This window comes from Anabrus simplex, chromosome 1 (assembly GCF_040414725.1).
Source record: "Anabrus simplex isolate iqAnaSimp1 chromosome 1, ASM4041472v1, whole genome shotgun sequence".
Taxonomy (NCBI): domain Eukaryota; kingdom Metazoa; phylum Arthropoda; class Insecta; order Orthoptera; family Tettigoniidae; genus Anabrus; species Anabrus simplex.
In genome coordinates this window covers 772,814,826-772,837,872 of record NC_090265.1, presented here as the reverse complement: position 1 = coordinate 772,837,872, position 23,047 = coordinate 772,814,826, and the positions used below count along the sequence as shown (strand labels likewise).

The 23,047-nt window shown below is 40.0% G+C and overlaps 1 protein-coding gene across 2 annotated transcripts in view; it reads right to left on the bottom strand.

Annotated features, from left to right (window-relative positions):
• Positions 1-23,047, bottom strand: part of LOC137496976 (cationic trypsin-3-like) — a 52,661-nt gene that overhangs the window by 21,935 nt on the left and 7,679 nt on the right. For both annotated transcript variants that reach the window (XM_068225215.1, XM_068225216.1), the window contains exons 2-4: positions 20,216-20,298; positions 7,683-7,795; positions 7,444-7,579 (exon numbers count right to left, since the gene is read on the bottom strand). In XM_068225215.1, the coding sequence (XP_068081316.1) occupies positions 7,444-7,579; positions 7,683-7,795; positions 20,216-20,298 (332 nt within the window). The remainder of the gene's footprint in view (positions 1-7,443; positions 7,580-7,682; positions 7,796-20,215; positions 20,299-23,047) is intronic.

Here is a 23,047-nt window from a genome sequence, read left to right as displayed (position 1 = left end):
CCATCTTCAGGGCTGCCGACATTGGGATTCGAACCCACTGTCTCCCAGATGCAAGCTCACAGCTGCGCGCTCCTAACCGCTCGGCCAGCTCGCCCGGTAATTAGGATCTTTCCTTATATTAACACCTAGGTACTTGCAAAGATCCCCGAAAGGAACTTCACTCCATCAACGCAGTAATAAAAACTAAGAGGACTTTTCCTATTTGTGAGACTCACAACCTGACTTTCAACTCAGTTTATCATCATACCATTGCCTACTGTCCATCTCACAACATTTTTGAGGTCATTGTGCAGTTTTTCACAATCTTGTAACTTATTTATTACTCTGTACAGAATAACACCACCTGCAAAAAGGCTTAACTCTGATTCCACTTATTTACTTATATCATTTATTTATTTATAAATATAAGAAATCGTAAAGGTCCAATAATACTGCCTTGAGGAATTCCCCTCTTAATTATTACATGGTCTAATAAAATTTCGCCTACTCTAACTCTCTGAGATCTATTTTCCAGAAATATAGCCACCCATTCAGTCATTCTTTTGTCTAGTCCAGTTGCACTCAGTTTTGCCAGTAGTCTCCCATGATCAACACTGTCAAATGCCTTAGATAGGTCAATCGCAATACAGTCTCTTCGACCTCCAGAATCCAAGATATTTGCTATATCTTGATGGAATCCTACAAGTTGAACTTCAGTGGAATAACCTTTCCTAAACCCGAACTCTCTTCTATCGAACCAGTTATTAATTTAGAAATCATGTCTAATATAATCAGAAATAATGCTTTTTTCAAAGCTTATATGCAATGCATGTCAAACTGATTGGGCTGTAATTTTTAACTTTATGTCTATCACCCTTTCTTGATACACAGGGGCTACAATAGCAAGTCTCCATTCATTTGGTATAACTCCTTCATGCAAACAATAATCAAATAAGTACTTCAGATATGGTACCATATCCCTAACCGTTGTCTTTAGTATATCCCCCGAAACCTTATCAATTACAGCTGCTTTTATAGTTTACAACTTTTGTATCTTTCTGTAAATATAATTGTTATATTAGGTAAATTTTAATACTCCTTTAGTATTACTCATCTCCTGTATCTGTACATTGTCCTTGTAACCAACAATCTTTACACACTGCTGACAGAATACTCCTTCCTTTTGAACATCTTCGCATAAACACTCCCCTTGTTCATTATGTTTCCTGGAATATCCTTCTTGGAACCTGTTTCTGCCTTAAAGTACCTAAACATACTCCTCCATTTATCACTAAAATTTGTATGACTGCCAATTATGTTTGCCATCATTTTATCCTTAGCTGACTCCTTTGCTAGATTGAATTTCCTAGTAAGTTCCTTCAATTTCTCGTTCCTTCCTTCCACAGTCATTTCTAACTATATTTCTTTCCAACCTGCACCTCATTCTTAGTCTATTTAATTCTCTGTTACAATATAGTGGATCTTTGTCCTTCCTTACCACCTCTAAAGGCAAAAAGGCTTCAACAATTGCTTTAAACCCATGCCAGGGTCTGTTTACATTTTTATTTACCGTTTTCCACCGATCACCCATCATGTCTGTTTTATCATCCGTATGGTACTGCCTAATAGTCCTTATTTTAAGATTTTCCTTTCTATCACATTTTTAACTAGGACAAAAACAGCTTCGTGATCACTAATAACAAGTACAGCAGAAGTGACAGTGGCCCGGAGGGACTAAATACACCATTCCATTCGAAAAATCTTCCTGGAGTTCACAACACTAGTATTCAGTTCCAGGAACTTCGAACTCCAGGAATGTACTTCCCAGAAGACTTCTATGAGACAGCAGCACAGTGTACTTGCTAATACTACTTACAAGAGAAAAGCGAACAACTATGACCGCCGCATACGCCAGTGGAAATTAAAGTAAAGTAAATTAAAGAAAGTTCAGCTGATAATTGATAATGTTAGGAACAGATGCCTGAAAATCGAAATGGAAGATGAATCTTACAGTATCGACGAACAGGAAAATTTCAGGAAAATTTAGTATGAAGCAGTACGTCCAGGGGAAATCCAGGACAATTGGTCTGAAGACTCCCAGACCATGAAAAGTGAAGGGAGTGATGTAATTTTAACTGTATAAATTTCAACATTAAAAAATAGGCGTACCTCTTACCATGACTTGATGGTTGCAATAAATTGGAAAAGAATTCTGTGTACCCTCACGAAAGTGAGTATTTATCTTTGTAACAGTTTAAACCTAACCCTCACAATTATAAAAGATTCGCTTTCCCATAAATTCCAGATTTTGATTTTCAGAAATACTCAAGATATGTTCCACTTAGATTAAGAGAACACATAGATTTTAAAAATTACATTAAAATATGAATTAGTTTCTACTTGGGTCTCTAAGGGTTAAATACATTCATGCGAAGAAACACAAAAGACCGGCAGGGCCTTGGCCTACCAAGCGACCACTACTCAGCTCCAAGGCCTGCAGATTACGAAGTGTCGTGTGGTCAGCACGACGGACACTCTCGGCCGTTATTCTTGCGTTTCTAGACCGAGTCTGCCATCTCACCGTCAGATAGCTCCTCAATTCTAATCACGTAGGCTGAGTGAACATCGAACCAGCCCTCAGATGCACGTAAAAATCCGTGACCTGGCCGGGAATATAACCAGGCGCCTCCTACACCGCGGGGCCAGCACATTGATACATGGTGTTCTGTTAATGCATTGACGTACGTACTGTCCACGGATGAAGGGCAGCCAGAGACTATCTTGACCACCCGTCGTGCGTGTCTTTCAGACACTTTCACTTGTACATTCAATATTTCAGCAATTAAAGTCAGTTCCAATTCCTGTTAGCGCATAGTAGGATAATAATACAAATCTGTCTATATTTAATTTTAACTCCACTTCTATTATTTCACTTAACCTCTTGTACTTCAGAGCAGTTTATAATTGTAGTGTACAGTAGTTATTTTATTGATAGTATCTTTATTTACTTCTTTTCCCGGTTGAACCGTGTTTTTGTTTTCTGTACATTCCGTACAGTTTGCCGACGTTTCGAATATATTGCAGTATTCTTTGTCAAAGCGACAGAAATACCGCTACTCGGTCCGAGGTAATCAGTCTCTCAGGTAGCAATCACACTACGAGAATGGTTCCTCACCTTGGCCTTATATAACCTGCCCTTTCTGGCTGACGTAAGCCCCCTGGCTGTCTCGTGAGAATTCTGGAAAGTATTTGTCACAGCCAGGTAGTGGGACACATCCGTCACACCAAGAACCAAAACACAGATATTTCAGTTGTAGCCAAGCATTCCTAGGAAACACGATACGGAATATCATTTGACAAGACCAAGATCGTAGCAGCTATCCCTTTGAATCTGGCAAGGAAAATCCGTGGTGCCATCAAAATCAAGAAACACCCGAATAATATGAATTTGGAAGGATATAAAATCAGCAGTTCTTGGATGCCTATCATACATCAATTACGAGATACAGTCCTCAATATAAACACCCAGGACGAACCTCTAATTGCATATCAGCTTTATTATTTTTCAGATTGTTAATTATTCTTTAATTTCTTCAGTAGTGGGTGGTATTTCTTCTTCCATATTTTAAGATGTTGGAGAGATTTCCAACTTATGGTTGGGTTAATGGCAGTTTCAAAGTTTATTATTATTATTATTATTATTATTATTATTATTATTATTATTATTATTATTATTATTATTATTATTATTATTATTATTATTATTATCTATTATTTTGTATTCAGTTATTTTAAACTGTATTTCATTGGAAGCCACCAAGTGATAATCACATTCATTTATGGTACGAGAATTAATAAAATTTTAAATGTTTAATAGAGTAAATACATTTTTATGTCAAGTTAAGCTACAATTAAGGCCGAAGCGTGTGGCAAACATTTTTTTTAATTACAAAAGGAACGCTCTACAATATACACCACATTCAAAGGAATACAAACGTCGTTTAACAATCTGGCGATTGGTGGTCTGAGGACTTGTTCTTTATCAAGCTGTTTCAAGTCACATAGTAAAATGGAGTGATACCATTGCAAATGATTTCGTTATTTTACATACTCATTATATCTATGGCTTTGGGACAGACCGAGGAGATGGAGTTTTGCTCAGGGGAGTTTTTTTTTTTTTTTTGTGCCGATGAATTTACCGACATGAGATTGACGTATTTAAGCACGTTCAAATCCCGCCGTTATTACTTGAATTAAACACAACAGACTGGTGACAGAACGTCAACGTTTCACCGTCTGAACAATTCAGCCCTCTTTTATTCCTTCTTCAACGTAGTTGCCGTTACGATATTTTTCGGAGTTGCTGCTCCCGCAATCCCCTACGCAGTGAGTAGCAATTAAACGGATGACATCAGCTATGTCTGTGACTAATAGATATCGTACACTGTCCTACTGATGTGGACGTGGAAAACATTAATTTAACAGTTTAGTGTCCAGAAGAATATAGAAGCTAGTTGAGGATAGGTTCTCAAAATCATCTTGAAGAAAGTGTTGATCCCAGTGACCCTCAATAGTACAGATCACCTGTGGGTGTGGGTGGAAGAATAAGACCCACGGTATCCCCTGCCTGTCGTAAGAGGCAGCTAAAGGTGGCCCAGGGGCTCTCAACTTGGGAGCGTGGGTTGGCGACCACGGGGCCATTAGCTGAGTCACGGCATTGCTTCCACTTACCTGTATGAGGCTCCTCAAATTTATCTGGCCTATCTGACATCACTTGGTCAATTGTTCTTTTCCGATCCAGACGGTATTAGACCAATCGAGGCCTAGGGAGTTTTTCATTTCCACGACCTTGTGGCCCTTGTCTTTCTTGGCCGACACCTTGATTTTCCGAAGTGTCGGATCCCTTCTAATGTTTCTGTTTGGTTAGTGTTATATAGCGGATGGTTGCCTAGCTGCACTTCCTCTTAAAACAATAATCACCACCACCACCTCAATAGTACAGACCATATTCTCCCGGTATTAACTATTGACATAAATAAGCCCGCCGGGTGGCCATGATCGTTAAGTCGTCTGGTCTGACACCGTGATTAGCCGGTTCGAGTCCCGTTGGTCGAAAAATTTTCACAATCAGAATATTGGCGGGCAGGGTAGGGGAGGCGGTGTTATACCATTTCTAATCACTACAGTGCATGCCAAAAGCCTAGATAGAATTCCAAACTTCTCCGCAATGCTCGTATGGCGTGAAGGCATATGATGCTGTTGATGGTGATTCGTCCGTCGGATGGGGACGTTAAGCCTTGAGCAGAGCCCTTTTTGCTATTCGACAGGAGTAGACTACGTGCTGGCACCGAGTTTCAAGCTCTCCCTTCCTGCTATCAGATATCACGTCATTCATTTCATCTAATTGACTCCTCTGAAGAGGTTGATGTCAGGAAGGGCATCCGGTCATAAAAACCCGCCATGTCAGATTCAACTTAAGTCATATCCGACCCCGTAGAGAAACGGGACAAGGGTTGGAAGAACAACATTCACTATTAATATAAATATATCATATTAGTAGTGGTCATCAGAAAATTTGCATCACAGAATTAGTGATACCTAGCAACCATGTGAAGTACTCACGGATGGCTATGACTGAGAGCCATATAGAAGCCCTCATCTCATAGTACTGTAGAGAACTGACTATTTCACTGGTGGAAGTTTCATGGGCCCCAGTCAGTTTCCCACTTTGGATACAGTGATTCCTACACTTTTCGTCAACTCAAATTCCGTACAGATGTCTCCGGAAACCGATTCGTAATATGCAAATAAAATAATAATTGTCAATTGGAGTTTCGTTTATTGAAAGACATATTTATGATCACTCCATTTTCAAAAAAGGGATATTTGACACCATATTTTTGTTCTCATTCCGCCATCAACTACATACACTAGTGTACAAAAGTTAAGCATAATCACTAAATGAGGCCATACCGCCTGATACGAATGTCAGGCGGATTGCTGAACAAACGGAAGCTAACTCACACACCATATGTCACACAACTTGTCCAAGAAAAAAAAAAGTGTCAGAAAGGTCCTGATAGCTAAGGTACACCTCTGACAACAATTAACAAACATTGACAATGTCATCCACAACAAAATATGCTGTTAATAGGGTGTATGGTCACTCCCAGAAGCCACGCATGCTTCGCAGCGACGTAGCATGCTCTCTATCAGATGGTCCAAGAGCTCTTGTGGCAGCCGATCCAATTCCTCCGAAAGGGCAATGCGAAGGTCTTGGAGGGTCCTTGGTGGAAGCTGACGGGATACAATTCGCCTCCCCAATGCATCCCAGGCATGTTCTATAGGATTCAGATCCGCAGACCTCGCTGACCAGTCCATGCGATGAATGTCTTCCCCAGCCAGAAATTCGTCCACCAGTGCAACGCGGTGCGGTCGGGCATTATCGTCCATTAAGAGGAAGTCTGGACCAACTGCACCTCTGAATAGTCGAACATGTGGTCTCAGTACCTCATCCCTGTATCTCCGAGCGTTAACAGTGTTCCTTGGACCACCAACACGATGCCACCCCACACATGGCGTCACCACCACCTTACTGGTCCCGTTCCGCGATGTTCCTGTGGTTGTATCGGCTACCCAGTTCTCTCCAGATTAATGCGCGGCGGGAATTTTTCTGCAAACGGAAGCGGGATTCAACTGTGAAAAGCACATACCTCCATTCATTCCCGGTCCAGTTTCGATGCTGACGGCTCCACAGTAAACGGGCCCGTCTCTGTGCTGGAGTGAGCAGGTCGCACACCGATGGGCATCGGGAAAACAGCCCTGCTGTTTTGAGCCTCCGGTACACAGTTTTCCGGGAAACGGTAACCCCTGAGACAGCTGCAAGCTCCGCCGACAATTGTCTTGCAGGTGCACTCCGATTTCGTCAGGCGGTTAAGGCCAGATATCGGTCCTGCTGTGGTGTGGTTATCCATGGTCGATCTGGTACTGGCCTACGACTAACATCTCCTGTGTCTCGAAATCGTCTCCAAAGCCTGGAAATGACACTTTGTGGTACATTTAAGGATACGGTGACTTCGGTCTGTGTCTGGCCTGCTTCCTGGTGGCCGAGTATTCTATCCTCCGAAACGGAGTCCAAATGGCTTTGTTGTACCATTATGTTGTCACGTTCACCACGAGGCTACACTCCCTACACTATAACAGGGCAAACACGACTGAGGGAATATGGGGCGCAGGCACTGGCTGTGTTTACCTTGCGGTTACGCCGCTAGTCAAAGCAGGGAACACTCCTTTCCCATACAGAGCGAACACGCAAGGTTGGTAGGTGCATATGTCGTGCGATTTGCGGTCTATTTCCTGTTGCCCTGCTTACTCGTAACTTATGCTAAAATTCTGGACACTAGTGTATTTTCACGTAATTTTAGTTTATCAGCACATCTAAATCGTACGCTGTTTTGTACTTACCCTAATAAGACCGATGTCATTGGAAGAGTCTTTTGGGTTATATTCGGCGTGCAACATCCCTTCAGTAGACGGAATGAAGCTAGACGATCCCTTGGCAGGATAAACATTGTAGTATTTCAACCGGTTCTCGGGTACCCTAGGAGAGTGAGCAATATTATACTAAAGTGTGTCAATAATGACGCATTGATATTCAAGTTACGAGTATATTCACAAGATCAACAATTAATAAATGTACATACACGAAGAGGCAATGCGCAGCTGTCAACACCCAGTAGTCGTTGACAAGTGATCCCGCACACGACGCATCAAACGTGAAATAGCCCGCCGACGTGTAGTACTTCACAATGTATACCTGAAATGAAGAAATAATGGTGTAATGTTCAATGTAAAGCTAAGACGAGAAGAAGATGTAGTCATTTATCAAGATATAAACTCATGTCATCGAAGTGGACTGCTTTTCGCTGACGGTCTATCAATCAATCAATCAATCAATCAATCAATCAATCAATCAATAATAATCTGCACCTAGGGCTGTCACCCAGGTGGCACGATACCTATCAATTGTTTTTCTAGGGTTTTTTAAACGTTTTCTAAGGACTCGGAAATTTATCAAACATTTGCCTTGATAATTTATTCCAGTCATTTTCTCCCCGTCCTATAAATGAATGTTCGACCCAATTTTTCCTCTTGAATTCCAGCTTTATTTTCATACTACTAATTTTAAAAGCTCCACTCAAGCTTATTCATATACTTATGTCATACCACGTCGTCTCTCTACTGAGAGCTCGGAACACATATCCGAGCATCTCATCTCCTTACTCCCATGTCTTCCAAGCCGAACGTTTGCACCATTTTCGTAACACTACACCTTTGTCGGAAATAACCCAGAACAAATTGTGCTACTTTCCTTTGGATCTTTTCCAGTTCTCGTAGTAAGTGGTCCTGGTGTCTGTCCCATATACTGGAACCATACTCTAACTGCGGCCTTATCAGGGATTTATACGACCTGCCCTTTGCATCGTTACTACAACCACCAAATATCCTCGTAACAATATGAAGAGATCCGTAACCATTATTTACAACCCAATTATTATGATCACCCAAATTATGATCTTTCCTTATATTAACACCTAGGTACTTACAGTGAGCCCCATGATGAACTATCACCTCATCATTCGACATATTAAAACTGAGAGAACGTTTCCTCTTGGTGAAACTCAAAAGCTTACTTTTGACCCCGTTCACTACGATAACATTGCCTGCTCTTCTTCTCACAACATTCCCGAGGACTTATAGCAGCCAATCACAATCGTGTAATGTACAGTATTTATAAATGTACACAGTGCAACATCATCCGCAAATAGCCTTGTCTGTGATTCCTGTTCTTTACTCGTATTACATGAAGGTCCAATAATACTTCCCCCTGTGGATGGGGTGTTAGAACAACACCCACGGTATGCCCTGCCTGTCATAAGAAGCAAATAAAATGGGCGCCAGGGTCTCTTAACTTGGAAGTGTTGGTTGGCGACCACGGGACCCTTTGCTGAGTCCTGGCATTGCTTCCATTTACTCGTGGCAAGAACGCTTGTTCTTTCCCGACCCCGACACTTCACCTCTGAGTTCTATTTTCTAGAAATGTCGCCACCTTTTCAGTCACTCACTCCTTTATCTACTCCAATTGCTCTAATTTGTGTCAGTAGTTTCTCATGACCTTCCCTATCAAAAGCTTTGAATGGGGCAATAGCGGCAAAGTCCACTTGAAGTTCTGATTCTTGTTGGAATCCTATAAGTTAAGCCTCACTGGAATTACCTTTCCTAAACCCGAACTACCTTCTGCGAAACAAGGTACTGTAGTATTTTCCAAACATGTCTAATACAATCAGAAAGAATGCTTCCTAAAGCTTACATGCAATTCATGTCAAGATGACTGGCCTGTGGTTATCGGCAGCTCACCAATACGGCGTCAAATCGAAAGACCTACACCAGGCCTTTCCGGAGGCCACACTTATAATATCTACATATATAAAATAAGAGTTTTGTCTGTACATTGCTCAGAATTTGAAAAGAATGGTATTTCTGTATCGGTAATGTCCATAGTAACAAGGAAATGCACTTCATCCTTTTCCGTAATTTCTGTCTGTCTGTATGTGTGTACGTATGTACAGACATCACGAGAAAACGGCTAAAGAGAATTAAATTAAAATCGAAATGTGAAGTCGGAGGATGAGCTGCTACAATCTAGGCTATAAATAATTTTACTCGCGCTGTGTGAAATGGTAGTTTAGGGGAAGGCCTAAAATTGAATTCTCAGATATTTATATTTTTAGTGATCCTATCGATAAATACTACATAACTAAAATTATATAGAATTAAATTTCCGATCATTTATGTCATACATTGTTACCATACCGGCTTTGTTAGTACAGATATTCATGAATTTGTATTTTTGTTGCCAAGTCCATATCAACGCCGAGCAACGAGAAAATAGGTTAACAGAATTTAATGAAAGTCGGTATATAGAGTCGGGTAATAAGAAACAACAATCTAAGTTTATAAACAATTTTATTCACCCTGTATGAAATTGTAGTTTAGGGGAAGGCGCCTAAAATTTAATTTTTAAATACCTATGTCATTGGTCCTATCGAAAAGTACTACACAACAAAATTGATAGAGAATACAATTTCCGACCATCTATGTTTAATTCAAGTTTACCGTACCGACTATGATAAGAGTCGGAAGAAAACTAAATGTGAAGGCCTACAATATTGAAAGCGCATACCATTGATCAACTAAAACATTACATTGACATTGTTTGTGGTGATGTTCTTTGTCTCTTATGCTGCCGCTCAACTCAGATAGATGGGATTACTGCTGCGTACTGAGTATAACGGCCTGAGTGAATATTGGTGGGAAATAGCTGGGGAGTTAGAAAACTTTCTTCTTTAGCATGTACGTAACTCACTGGTTCATCATAGTATTCCAGCTATTCGATCCCTACTCTGATGCGCTGTTTTGAATGAGCAGTGTGCACTCTTAAGGCAGAGGCTCACTTAGTAGTAGTAGTAGTAGTAGTAGTAGTATAACCTGGTCTAGAATTACAATTTAGGCATATTCTAAATTACAGCACCACAATTCAATAAATATAACTCACAATTCAACCGTTAAAGTGCCCTTTCTTAAAAAGAGCTTCTTCCTCTTCACTGTTATTAAATTCTACGTTCATTTTATTCCAAATTAGCAGTGAAGAGGGTGTTTCTCCTCTGGCTTGGAGGAAAAATTTGCCTCCAAGTCAGATAGATTTTTCCATCGCCAGTGTAGTGAATTGAGATTTTCCGACTCATCGGGTACTCCTAGGAAACAGGTTAGTAAAAGGTCATCGTTTTTACCCTGGGACTCTCCAGTCTTCGCCCCCCCCCCCGAAAAAACGAAGAGTGTTCACGTGTCACGGCTGCCTGCGGCCTGGTCATTCCAGCTCTGGAACTGTGGACTGTTAGATCGGCAGCGTAGTACTGTTCGTCAAAAGTGAGAAAATGTGTGGTTTTTTATTTGATCGAGTATTTCATGTGAAATTATTGCTTTTACTCGCGCCATTCCTACTGAGGTCATTGTAATGACCTATGTTCATTTCAGTTGGGAAAACCACTAAGGCAGTCTTTCTAAGGATGTAAAAAGGCAGGTGAAGAGTGAGTGTCTGCCATTATAATGCAATTCCCCAACCTGATTGTGACTGATGGTAGGCTACCGGGCCTACCATTACAATGAAAATTCCATAACGCAGTCTTCAAATGAGAAAAGACGTTTGGAGATTTCTCCGTCGTGTTTCCAGGGCAACGTTAAGAGCTATGCAATTTAATACAGTCTTGCTCACAATGTGTACTCTACCTAACCTACACTTCTGTATACAATGTAGAATTCCGTAGCGAAGCACGTCTACATCAGCTAGTATCCACATATACTACTTCGTTAGTATTAGTCACTTCCACTATCTGGACATTATCCTTGTAACCAATCTTTCACACAGCTGACTGAATACTTCTGGCTTCTCTAAATACTGGCATATACTGTACACTCCCTCTGTTAATTAATGATTCCTGAGATGTCCTTCTTGTGGCATGTTTCCGCCCTCTCTACGTATCCTCCATGTTTACTGCCAATTATACTTGTTGTTGCTAGAGGAACTAGCGAAAAGATGACGAAAATGCAGGAGTCACAAGAAAACACAGAAAAAAAGAATGCAGGAAGTACGTGAGCAAGAAGAAAACACGGAAAGCAGGGTGCAAGAAATTCACGAATCACAAGAAAACACTAAGGCAGAAATCCATGAATCACAAGAAAATACTAGGACAGAAACTCGTGAATTACAAGAAGGAATGCAGGAAAGCATAAAGTTGGAAATCCATTAATTAAAGAAAGAATGCAGGAAATTGCGAGGAACGAAATTCGTGAGTCACAGGAAAATACTAGGATCCGTGAATCACAGGAAAGAATACAGGAAATCACGAGGAAGTAAATCAGAGAAATGCAAGAGTTTACCAGAAAAGAAATATGAGAGAAGGAATTAAGGTTGAAATGCAAGAAAACTTCAGTAAAATCACTGATATGGTGCAACAGAATCTGAAGATAATGCAAGAAGAACTCGTGTCGCTAGGATCTAGGATATCCGAAGTACAAGGGGATGTACAAAATTTAAAAAGGAAGTGAATGCAGCGATGAATGAGAATAAAAGGAGCGTTCAAGAAAATTTCGAGGAATTGTAGGCCGAATTTAAAGTGAACATTCATGAATTACAAGTTCAAGTTGATCAGGACGTTAAGGAACTCAAAGAAGAGGTTGACGTAATGTAAGGAAAGATGAATCAAACGCTAGTTGGGAGGAGAAATTCAAGAGAATGACGGATGAAGTGAATCGTACCAACCAAAACATACAGAAGGAGATAATGCAAGCTGGAGAACAGATTAACGACAGATTTAATCTAGTAACTGAAGAGTCGGATGAAAATAAGGGCTTAATGTTTCATTAAATAAAAGGGCTGAAGGATGATTTAAATGCTATTCCAAAAGATGTGCAGAATTTGAGAACTGAGAATGAAACAAGTAAAAATTTTATATCTTGCTTGGTCGACCGCCAAACATCAACTGAGGACGGAAGAAAAACTAAAATAAGTAGCCAATTTGAGTTGCCACAATTTAGCATCGATGTAAATGATAATGGGGTGATCACACGGGAAAATGAGACACAGATTATCAACATAATATGGACACATGAAGACAGGCCGAAGAAGTTTAATGGAAACATAGGATCCAGCATGACTCCTCCCGAATTTCTTAGGGAAATAGAGGAATATTTCCGAGAGGTGAAGATATCTCCAGGACGTCAATTGAAGACAATTGAAAGACATTTAGAGGGAGCACTATTAATTTGGTACAAAGCTTTCAGATATATTTTTGAGCTGCAAACAAGCTTTCCTAGAGAAATTTTGGAGAGTTGAGATTCAGCAAGGGATTAGACTTGAGTTGTATTCTAAGAAATATTCCCTGACAGGACCGAGTAGATTCGCTGATTATTTTACAATGCAATTCCACCGGTTAAAAGAATTCAATTCACCAGCCACAGAAATGGAAATGGTTCGAGCAATTTTTTATACAATTTCCCGCAGACATACAGCGATTGCTCACTGCAGCGAACGTCCAACCTGCAGTTCAGGCAGAATCAATACTTAGGCAAATATATTGTATGACAACACATGTCAATATTCGAATTGTGAGACACGCCGATCCAACGGTGACCGTTGTGACATCGGAAATGAAGGAGGAGAAAGAGAATGGTAGGTATGATCAATATATTCAAGCAGAAAGACCAACAATAACTAAAGATCATCGAGGAGGAAGAGACCAGAACGTAAAAGGTGATAGACCACACCAAAGATTGGTATTATTTCTTGACGAGGATCGAAAGCATCCCGGGTATTACAGAAGTGCGAGATGGAATCGATATAGGGATAAGTGGCCATATCATGAGAATAGATATCAAGAAGACACAAGACGCTCGGATATTCGACAAGAGGAGGAGATGAATAAAGAGAAGAAAAGTTATCTTGATGAATTAAGGAAGCAGCAGGAAGGAAAGCAATGGGAAAGAGACACGCAGAAGCAGAACATTAATGCCGATTGTGTGGGAGCTACAAGCCTTCTGTATCAGCAACAACAAAGGAATGAACATACAGATAAGGTACTGAATTCTGGAGCTACGCCGTTCACTAATAACGGTCAAGACAACGACGGGGTGAAAAAATTCGTTTTGGAATTAAGACTAGAGGATGCATTTAACAGACTAAATTTTGAGCATGAGCAGCACGAATGGATTGTAGCAGGGATTGTCCTGGAATTTGAACCTGATGAGTTGTTATATGAAGACTGTCAACCTGGTGCAATAAAATTGTAAAGAGGACTACGCGTCATCTCGGTAACAATACTCGGCACTCGAGTACTATCGTTATTGGATACCGGTGCGAGCATTAGTATCGTATTATCACATAATTTTATAAAGGTAATCCAAACTATTGACTGGTTTCATGTTAGATAATCAAACACATGTTTTTGGAAGGCTCCCGTTTGGAATTTGCGACTCAGGTGCTGCACTTATTCGAGCCCTAGATAGGAACTTGAGACCCGAATTTAAGGAATTTATCACAATTTATGTTGATGACATAGTACTAGCAACAGCTACTTTTACGGAACATACGATTAAGCTAGAACAGACTAAATTTTGAGCATGAGCAGCACGAATGGATTGTAGCAGGGATTGTCCTGGGAATTTGAACCTGATGAGTTGTTATATGAAGACTGCCAACCTGGTGCAATAAAATTGTAAAGAGGACTACGCGTCATCTCCGTAACAATACTCGGCACTCGAGTACTATTGTTATTGGATACCGGTGCGAGCATTAGTATCGTATTATCACATAATTTTAGAAAGGAGATCCAAACTGTTGACTGGTTTCATGTTAGATAATCAAACACATGTTTTTGGAAGGCTCCCGTTTGGAATTTGCGACTCAGGTGCTGCACTTATTCGAGCCCTAGATAGGAACTTGAGACCCGAATTTAAGGAATTTATCACAATTTATTTTGATGACATAGTACTAGCAACAGCTACTTTTAAGGAACATGCGATTAAGCTAGAACAGTCGTTAGGCAATCTAGATGATGCTGGTTTGAAAATTAATCGAGCTAAATCAAAATTCTGCCAACCGGAGATCTTATTCGTCGGACACGTAATTGACGGTACTGGCATAAGACCTCACCCCATTAAAATCCCGGCTATATGTAATTTTACAAAGCCCAGAAGGATTAAGCACGTTCGACAGTTCCTGGGGATGACTCAGTTCTTTGCTAATCATTGTCCAAAATATACAGGGCTAGTAGCTCGTCTGCAAGACCTATTAAAGACTAATAAAAGATGGCGTTGGAACGAATGTCACGACCAAGCTTTCATCAATGCAAAGAAGTTGCTAGCTGACAACATTAAACTTTGATATCCAAATTTCGATCTCAAATTCATCATTCAGTCTGATGCTTCATCAGTTGGAGTTGGAGCTGTTTTATATCAAGAGAGCGGACACGGAGAGAATGATAGAACCTATTTAGCGTTTGTCAGCAGGAAGGACTCATGATCTAAAGTACATTACTACCGAACTTGAAATGTTACCTATCATCCACGCATTACAACAATGGAGGAAGATGGTAATGGGTATCCATTATCTAGTGAAAGAGTATCACGATGGGCACTTTATGCACAACAATTCAACCTGCAAATTGAGTACTGTCCAGGTAAAACTGACGTGTTGGCAGACAGTTTAAGTCGGAATCCAACGGAAGAAATCCGAGAAGTTAACGTAATAGAAATTACTCAAGAAGATGAGGAATGCCTGGAAAACGTAAAACGGTTACCGGAGCTACAGTTCGAAGATCAATAATTAAGCTCAATCATCGAGCACTGTCAGAGGAGATTAGCGAATAGCGATCTTGGAAATCGGATGGATGACTATGTATCTGCAAATGATATCCTGAACAAGTACATATACAAAGATAAAAGGAAATTAAGAGTGGTGGTACCCTGCAAATTGTGATGTGGACTTATCTGGTATATTCACCGAATTATTGGTTATGGTGGATTGGACAAGTTAGTTGCCACGATTGGAGAAACATTTACATGGACCGGGTTCCGAAGAACCATAATCGGAATCATTAAGACTAGACTTGCGATACATGGCAGAGGATGAAATACAATTATATTTTGTTGTATCAGTCATCGATACCAGTCATACCAAGTCACCCAAAAGAGGTGTACGCGATGGACTTGTATGGAGGTTTACCTGTTGGTAGATGTGGAAACCGTTTCGTACTGGTTGACCTTGACGTGATGTCGAAGTTCGTGTCACCTCAGCCCATTTGGAAGGCAAATTCCAAGGCAATTATTAGGATTTTGGAGAGAGAAATAGCACCGAAAATGGGTAAACCGAAGTGTATTAACAGACCATGGGACGCAGTTTACGTCAATTGAATTTTCGGAAGCATTGAGAAAAATGAATATCCAGCATCGATTTAGCTCTATAAGACATCCAGAGTCTAAAGCAGCAGAGAGGGTCATGAAGGAAATATCGAAATATTGCCGAATTTTCTGTCATGAGCGTCATTGGACGTGGACCTCATTTTTACCGACAAGTGCTGATTGTATGAACTTTACGTGGCACGAATCCTTTGGTAATATTCCTAGTGTCGTTCACATGAATGAATATGCGAAACTTCCATGGAATGACATCATCGGTAGGCCAATTGAGAAGAAATCCGATGTCGAATAAAACATACAGCAAGCCCAAGCGTGCATGAAGAAGCAAGCTGAAAGACGACCTAAAAAGCTAAGGCACAAAAGATTCCGGAAACCCTTGGAAGTTGGAATTTTAGTTCTTGTAAAGAAACCGCCCACGTCGAATCCTGCAGCGAGATTTAATTCTAAGTTCGCTCATCTTTACATTGGACCATTCAAGATCATCGAAGTACTAGATAACAACGCCTACAAAATACAGAGCTTAGATTTCAGTAATTTCCATCTTCAGTGCATCCAACTTGAAACAATATCACGTTCTTATCGTCAGTGAGGAGGATATCAACGTCTTGATGTACGCCGAGGAAGATGATGATGTATGGCATGAATATGTGTCAACGGACGAACAAGATAGCGAATAACGTAGATAGTTCATAGAAGATCGGAAGAACAGGATGGTAGATTGTATTTCGAAGTAACTGTGCAAATAAATATGAAACCTGTGCAGATGATTGGTAGCGAGTTATTTTACAATCCAGCACGATATTGTAGAAGTCGATTTCATTAAAAGAAGAGGTCATGACTAAGTTATGCAAAAGTATGATATTTCTCCTGTCATACGAAATTTCATTTTGAGTGAGGGGGAATATAACCTTCCAATTGATTTTTGGTCGATGCATATGTTAAGATAATGTCATTGTAAGTAAGATTCTGTTTAATTTATTGCTCAGATATATGTTGTTTGAAGGGAATCATGAAGTGATTATATGTATGTGAGTTAGAGTCATCTACGGTCGTTTTTTCATATTAGGCGTAGTCTTCGCGAGTGTGATGATAATATTATCGCGTGTTACGATCTCCGCTACTGCACGTATACTTCCTACCTTCGCATGCTGGTTTTCGCCGATCACGCCACCACTGCTTCACTCACTCTTCTGCTATGCTCACATGTCGTCTGCCTACTCTGTTCATCACGTGATCCTGAAGTCATCTTCTTCTCCACGCACCGCCTTCTCCGCCTGTGTGTGTGCTTGCGCTAACCTCTATTGGACACGTGATTATGACGTTTCTGGAATATGCTGGCTTTAAACTTCTCTATTCTTCTCGACGTTTCTGTACACTATATAATCTCGCTCCACCGCTCTAAAAATTGAGTCTGGCTTCGTTACGCAGTGGTGGAAGCACCCATACAACTACTACGTTCTATATTGTCATTTACCATCTGGACTTTTATTTTCTTCAGGTTATCCGGTGAGCAAGTTTTATCATAATGTTATTTTGACATTAAATTCTTCATTGGGCCATCTGTCCCACTTGATCTTTACTTTTGCCAGCTTATTACGGCATCAAAAATATATATGCAGGACATTATTTTGACTAAAACCTTTCAAACACGAACTGTACTACGGACAATGGAATTTTGAAATCACAATATCTGCTTCCTTGGACCAATGCTACCTTTTGATATAATAATTATAATAACACATTCTGCAGCGTAACTTCACCCGACGAAGAGAATCTCTTTCCCAGTTCCATCCCTACTTCATTTTCCTTTTCCCTTCTTTTCACATCTTATTTCAGGTTGCTTCCTCTATTTCGACTTTTATTATTCTTCATTGTACCCTCAATACTTATTCATACGGCTTTGATGTATTTCTAAATATCTATACTGTAAATGTGGCACATTTTCCTTGTCTTTCAAAGTTTCCTCTATATATGTCAGTCTAGAAAATTCTTGTCTGCGATTTACTAAACTTGTTGAGAAATGTTTACTATTTTATTATTTGTTAAATACATATCTTATTTACTTTGTTAAGTTCGAGATTTTTCTTGTTCCTGTCACTTTTTCTTGGTCCTATTCCTTCTCACTGCACGAATTGTGCCGTAAATTATTATTGTTATTATTATGATTATTATATCGTGCTGCTTCTTCTACCACATGTATGCTTGAGCTATATATATATCAACTAATACAGTATACTATTTTATCTCTGCATCGTACGTACCTACGACGATAGCTGAGGGCATCTGTATGATATCTGAACACCCTCACAACAGTATTATTTCTGAACACCCTCACTACTATATGATAGCCGAGCTCCCTAAGTACACGCGTTGATATTGAGTTAATAGTTGTACCAGGATGAATAGTATTCGTAAAATAATGTGCCTGAGTATGTTTAAAAATTAAATGAGAATTCGTTGAGCATGACATATGTATAAGATAATAGAGGTTTTGTAATAAGATCGTCGAATAATATGAATGATTAATGTTGTGTGGTTTTATGAAGAATGATTCATTGGGGTTACGCATTTAATGGAATAATGCAATTTCAGAAGTCCCGGTGATGTTCCGTTTGAAGCAGAGATTGGTTTCGTCATGCATATGAATTTAATGGTAATAATGTGTGATAACTACTTGGGCATGAGTACGATATTTGCGATAATGTTTTCGAGGTGTATCGAAGATGCTTGTATGATGATCGTCGAAGATACCTTAATTTGAGATACAATATAGGTAATTGCACACAAATATCAAAGGATGAGATAAGTCCTTCGCTATTTAATGACACCATGGTGACCCATGTCACAGATGAAATGTGTAAGCATTACTTGTGAGTAGTGTGTAGATTGATCTTCCTGCTAGCTGATATTCTTCTAATAGATTATAAAGTTGGTTATTAGAGTTGAAAGTAGATTTTTCCAGGTTTCTTTCGCGGAGGATACCAGAGGCTGCAGAGTCATCGGAGATCTTGAATAATTATTTTTAGTGATGATTTTATATTCAGTGGTTTGTTATTTAGGTTCAGCTGCTGACGGAGTTCATGGGAGGTTGATTTCATTTTGATTGGGCAACTTTTAATGTTTGGAAGGATCATAACGTTGTCCTATGTTTCTTGATCACTTATTGATATGAGCGATAGCGATACGAACAGGTTATTGGTGCGTTCAATTTGCTTAGCTAGATGTTTTATGAACTAAATGATAATTTTAAGATAATAACGGGATATTGAGACATATAGTTTGAGGTCAGTGAACATAAGTGCCAAGAGAACAATATTTTATTAATTTTGTTTATTAACAAGAAGACAGATGAAGAAAATGCTGGACTTATATTTTGAATTAAGCCTCCAGCAGTGTGAATGTTGATAACCTTTGTGATTTGTTGGATTTTTAAGATTATTTTTGCCACCAACATGTCTGATCGTGATAAGAATTTGATGATGTAAAGAGCATAACTAACAAAATGTTACGGATTGGGTTAGTTTTTGTTTAATTTGACTTTCAGTTACTACTAACATCCATTTGTGTTGCTTCTCTAATTAATATTGTAGTTGTTATTCCGAATATGTTAATTATTAATCGGAACATCCTTCCACGAAATGAATCAGTCTCGAATTTCTCATTGATAAGGTTAATATCATAATGGTCAGTCAGTCAGATCTTAAGGAAATAAACGGTGCGATATTGTGACCAGGCTCGACGAACTTTCACGTCTCTTGAGTGGAATCTTTTGCATCTCCGTGTGACACCAGCCGAGTAATAGCATTTTCAACTAGACCCCAGAAATTAGAGATGCGTGAAAGGTCACAATAGGCTCTTTAGAGTGTTAGTTATATTTCTCTTTTTTGTTCGTGATGTAACGTCGGATTAACAAATTGGATGATTTCGGCAACGCAAGGAAGAAAATGTGATAGGGCTAGGAAGGAAGCGGCCGTGGACGTAATTAATGTACAGCTCCAGCGTTTGCCTGGTGTATTTAACGGCTCACAACACCTATCCTAAAGTAAAAAAATTTTGAAGAGTTTTATTTAACAAACGAATGCCGTAAAATCGTGACGCCTTCCCGAAGTTGTACTGCCACTCTCTCCCCACCATTCTCCCCAATACGGTACGTGTTCCTACTATGGAAACAACTGCGGAGTTTATGGAGTTTTAGAGAACTTACCACTCCTGGAAATTCACCCTTCTCAGCAGGTTCCCCTCCAAGTATTCGCTCATTTATTTTGCAGACGCCGTCTGGATCATTGCCTGTGAACAGAAATATGTCGGGTAGTTAACACTGATGCTTTCACGGTCCGTACTTGTACACATGATATAGGCTTTTGGGCTTATGTCCTGTCAAGACAACAAGGTGAAACTCTTTACGCTTCTCAGAGAACTTCGTTCCGCGTCTTTAGAAGACGCCCATATCATGTATACATGTCGAATAGTCAATACGAACCCCGTGGAGAAGTGCGGTTTATGTGCTAAGGTTTGATACACTTCAATAGCACATTAGATAACAAATAGCTACGAACAGTGATACGTCTGTTACATCGATTGTTGGGTTTACTTGTCATTCGCTGGACGTTGAAAGTGTTCAGAATTATCGTAGTTAACTACTGAAATTTGTTTAATTTTGTGAGCCTGATCCACTTAGAAGAATAAATGTTCGAGTTTAGTGTTTGTTAGATGTAATCAAGGACAGTGATACGTATTCAAATTTCATATTAAGTAGTTTCTTCGTGTTGGAGAGATTCTTCTAGCTTACACACGTTAGGTTTAATTCCTTTCGATTTTGGGTTGGGGTATGTTTAAATATCATTAGGTTTGGTAATAGAATATTAATAAAGACAGATTGTTGTACGGACTTCTACCTCCGCAGCTTCTACATTCGTGCAAGGAATAGACACGGTATTTCATTAGACCTATCACGATGGTAATGATTCTTTAAATAAATAACATGATGCAATTGTAAATTTTATTAAAAGAAGTTAAAGAGAATAAAGGGTATTTTATTGGTAAACTAGCTAAAGGTGTTAGCATCGGCGGTGGTTATTGATGCTCATCTTATTAAAATATAGCTCTGACGTCGTACGAGAAAGTCTCCCATAAGGCTAACCCTCGTTCACGTCGTGCAATGGCATGAAGTAGGGAATTGCCTGTAGGGATGATATACAGCGGGGATTACATATGCCCCATGACCGCTACGGTAGCTGTGAAGGCCCTGCGGGAACCTTGAAAAGTGATGGCTAACGCGGCTCTATTGAAGATCTCAACGGCAACAACGGCGGAGAAGGAATCTTGTGGTACGCCGAGATTGGGGTTTAAACAAGGAAGAAACTACTGCCTTATAGTAAAGAGGGATCTTTAAAAGCTAAGAGAGATAGCCCTGCAGAAAAATTCTGCGGTCTAGCGCAGACAGGAGGCAGCCCCTCCACTGGACTAGGGAGCAAGGGGATACGGTAGTTAGTGAGAGGGAGGGTGAGGAAGTGGAAAAGTTGTGTGAGATAGTTGGCCTAATGTTTTAAGGGCAAGGACTATGAGAGGCCAAGAGTATTCATCACAAAGTGAGATCAAGTGAAGTATCCGTGAGTTAGAACAGCAGAGGGAAGATTGGGAACGAAAAATGTTACGGAGAAAGGGTGGGGCATAAGGAAATGGAATGGTAGAAAAGCGAAACTTATTGTTCAGGATAGGATGAGGGTCTCGAGTGGGGAGAGATTGGAAGCAGATTTGTTAGCCGTCAGAGAAGTTAAGGGGGATCAGGATAAGAGGAGATCTAATGAGGTGGAAGATATTGGGACTCTGGTCCCGCATGACGCCATTATTAAGTATGTGGAGGGAAGGCTTTTATTGAGAAATTAGGTTAAGACAGATGCTTAGGAAAGTAGAGGTGAAGGAGTGGGGCGGGGTAATATGTAGGTGCTAATTCTCCACGTTGGTACGAACAACGTAGGGTAAGCAGGAACAGGTACTAATATAATGGAAGAAGTCCGGTACATCGAGGAATGAAGGTATCTGGAAGAGAAAGGGAAGGACCACGAAGGACGTGAAAATGAAAGACTCCTAAGGCCTCGCAAGTTTAATATCGTAGGGGCCAGAAGAGTTAACTAAGGGAGGCAGGAAAGGGAACATGAAAGTGAGGAGCCTGACACCAGTAAGCTGAAGCAATGCAGAGCACTGCAACGGAAACCGTGATCGAAAAAGCACGCTGCCAAGTTCAGAGCCCCTGGGCTCCAGACGACAGGCAAGTGGTACCACGGGTGATATTTTATCACTCCCATACACAAGGTGTTACGACAGCGTGGGAGATGTTTAAGGGAGCGCATAATGTGTAAGACGGGGACTGACTGGAGTCTGTTCGGGGATTTAAATAAATTGTGATGGAAATATGTGTGAGACTTTCCGATCTTTTACTAATGAGTGGGGTGATAAGAATCTGCGTTCTTGTGGTCCTCTCTTGAACTCCAGATGTACGTCTGAGTTGGGTGTTTCTTTAGCACAGTAATAGGGAGGTACAATCAGGGAATCAAGGTGTAATGGTGAGCGGTGATAGGAGTAAGGAGACCTTACATTCAAATAAAACACAAAATTGTTAGTGTTAGACTGTACAAGCATTGTAAAGAAAGAAGTAATTTAGTATATATTTTCAAGATATTGCAGTTATGCTGGGTGAGAAGTGATATTATAGATGAGGATATTTTCTCACTTAACTGGAGTGTTTAACGTAGAGACGGGTAGGAATGGTAACAGGGAGAGTGTTCATATTGCTGAAAGAAAATTTGTTAGATGCTAAAAACTTTAAGGGTGAGAAATATGGAATTATAGATGTAATCCTCATCTCTAAAGATAATACCCAACTTGAAGTTTTTGCGGTGTATAGACCTAGAAGGGATAACGCTGATGCTGATGTGTAATTACTTGATAATATTATTAGCTATGTGGGGAACGAAACAGAATATAACGTGGCTGCAGCGGGCAATGTCAGTTTACCAAATGTTAACTGGGAAGGTAA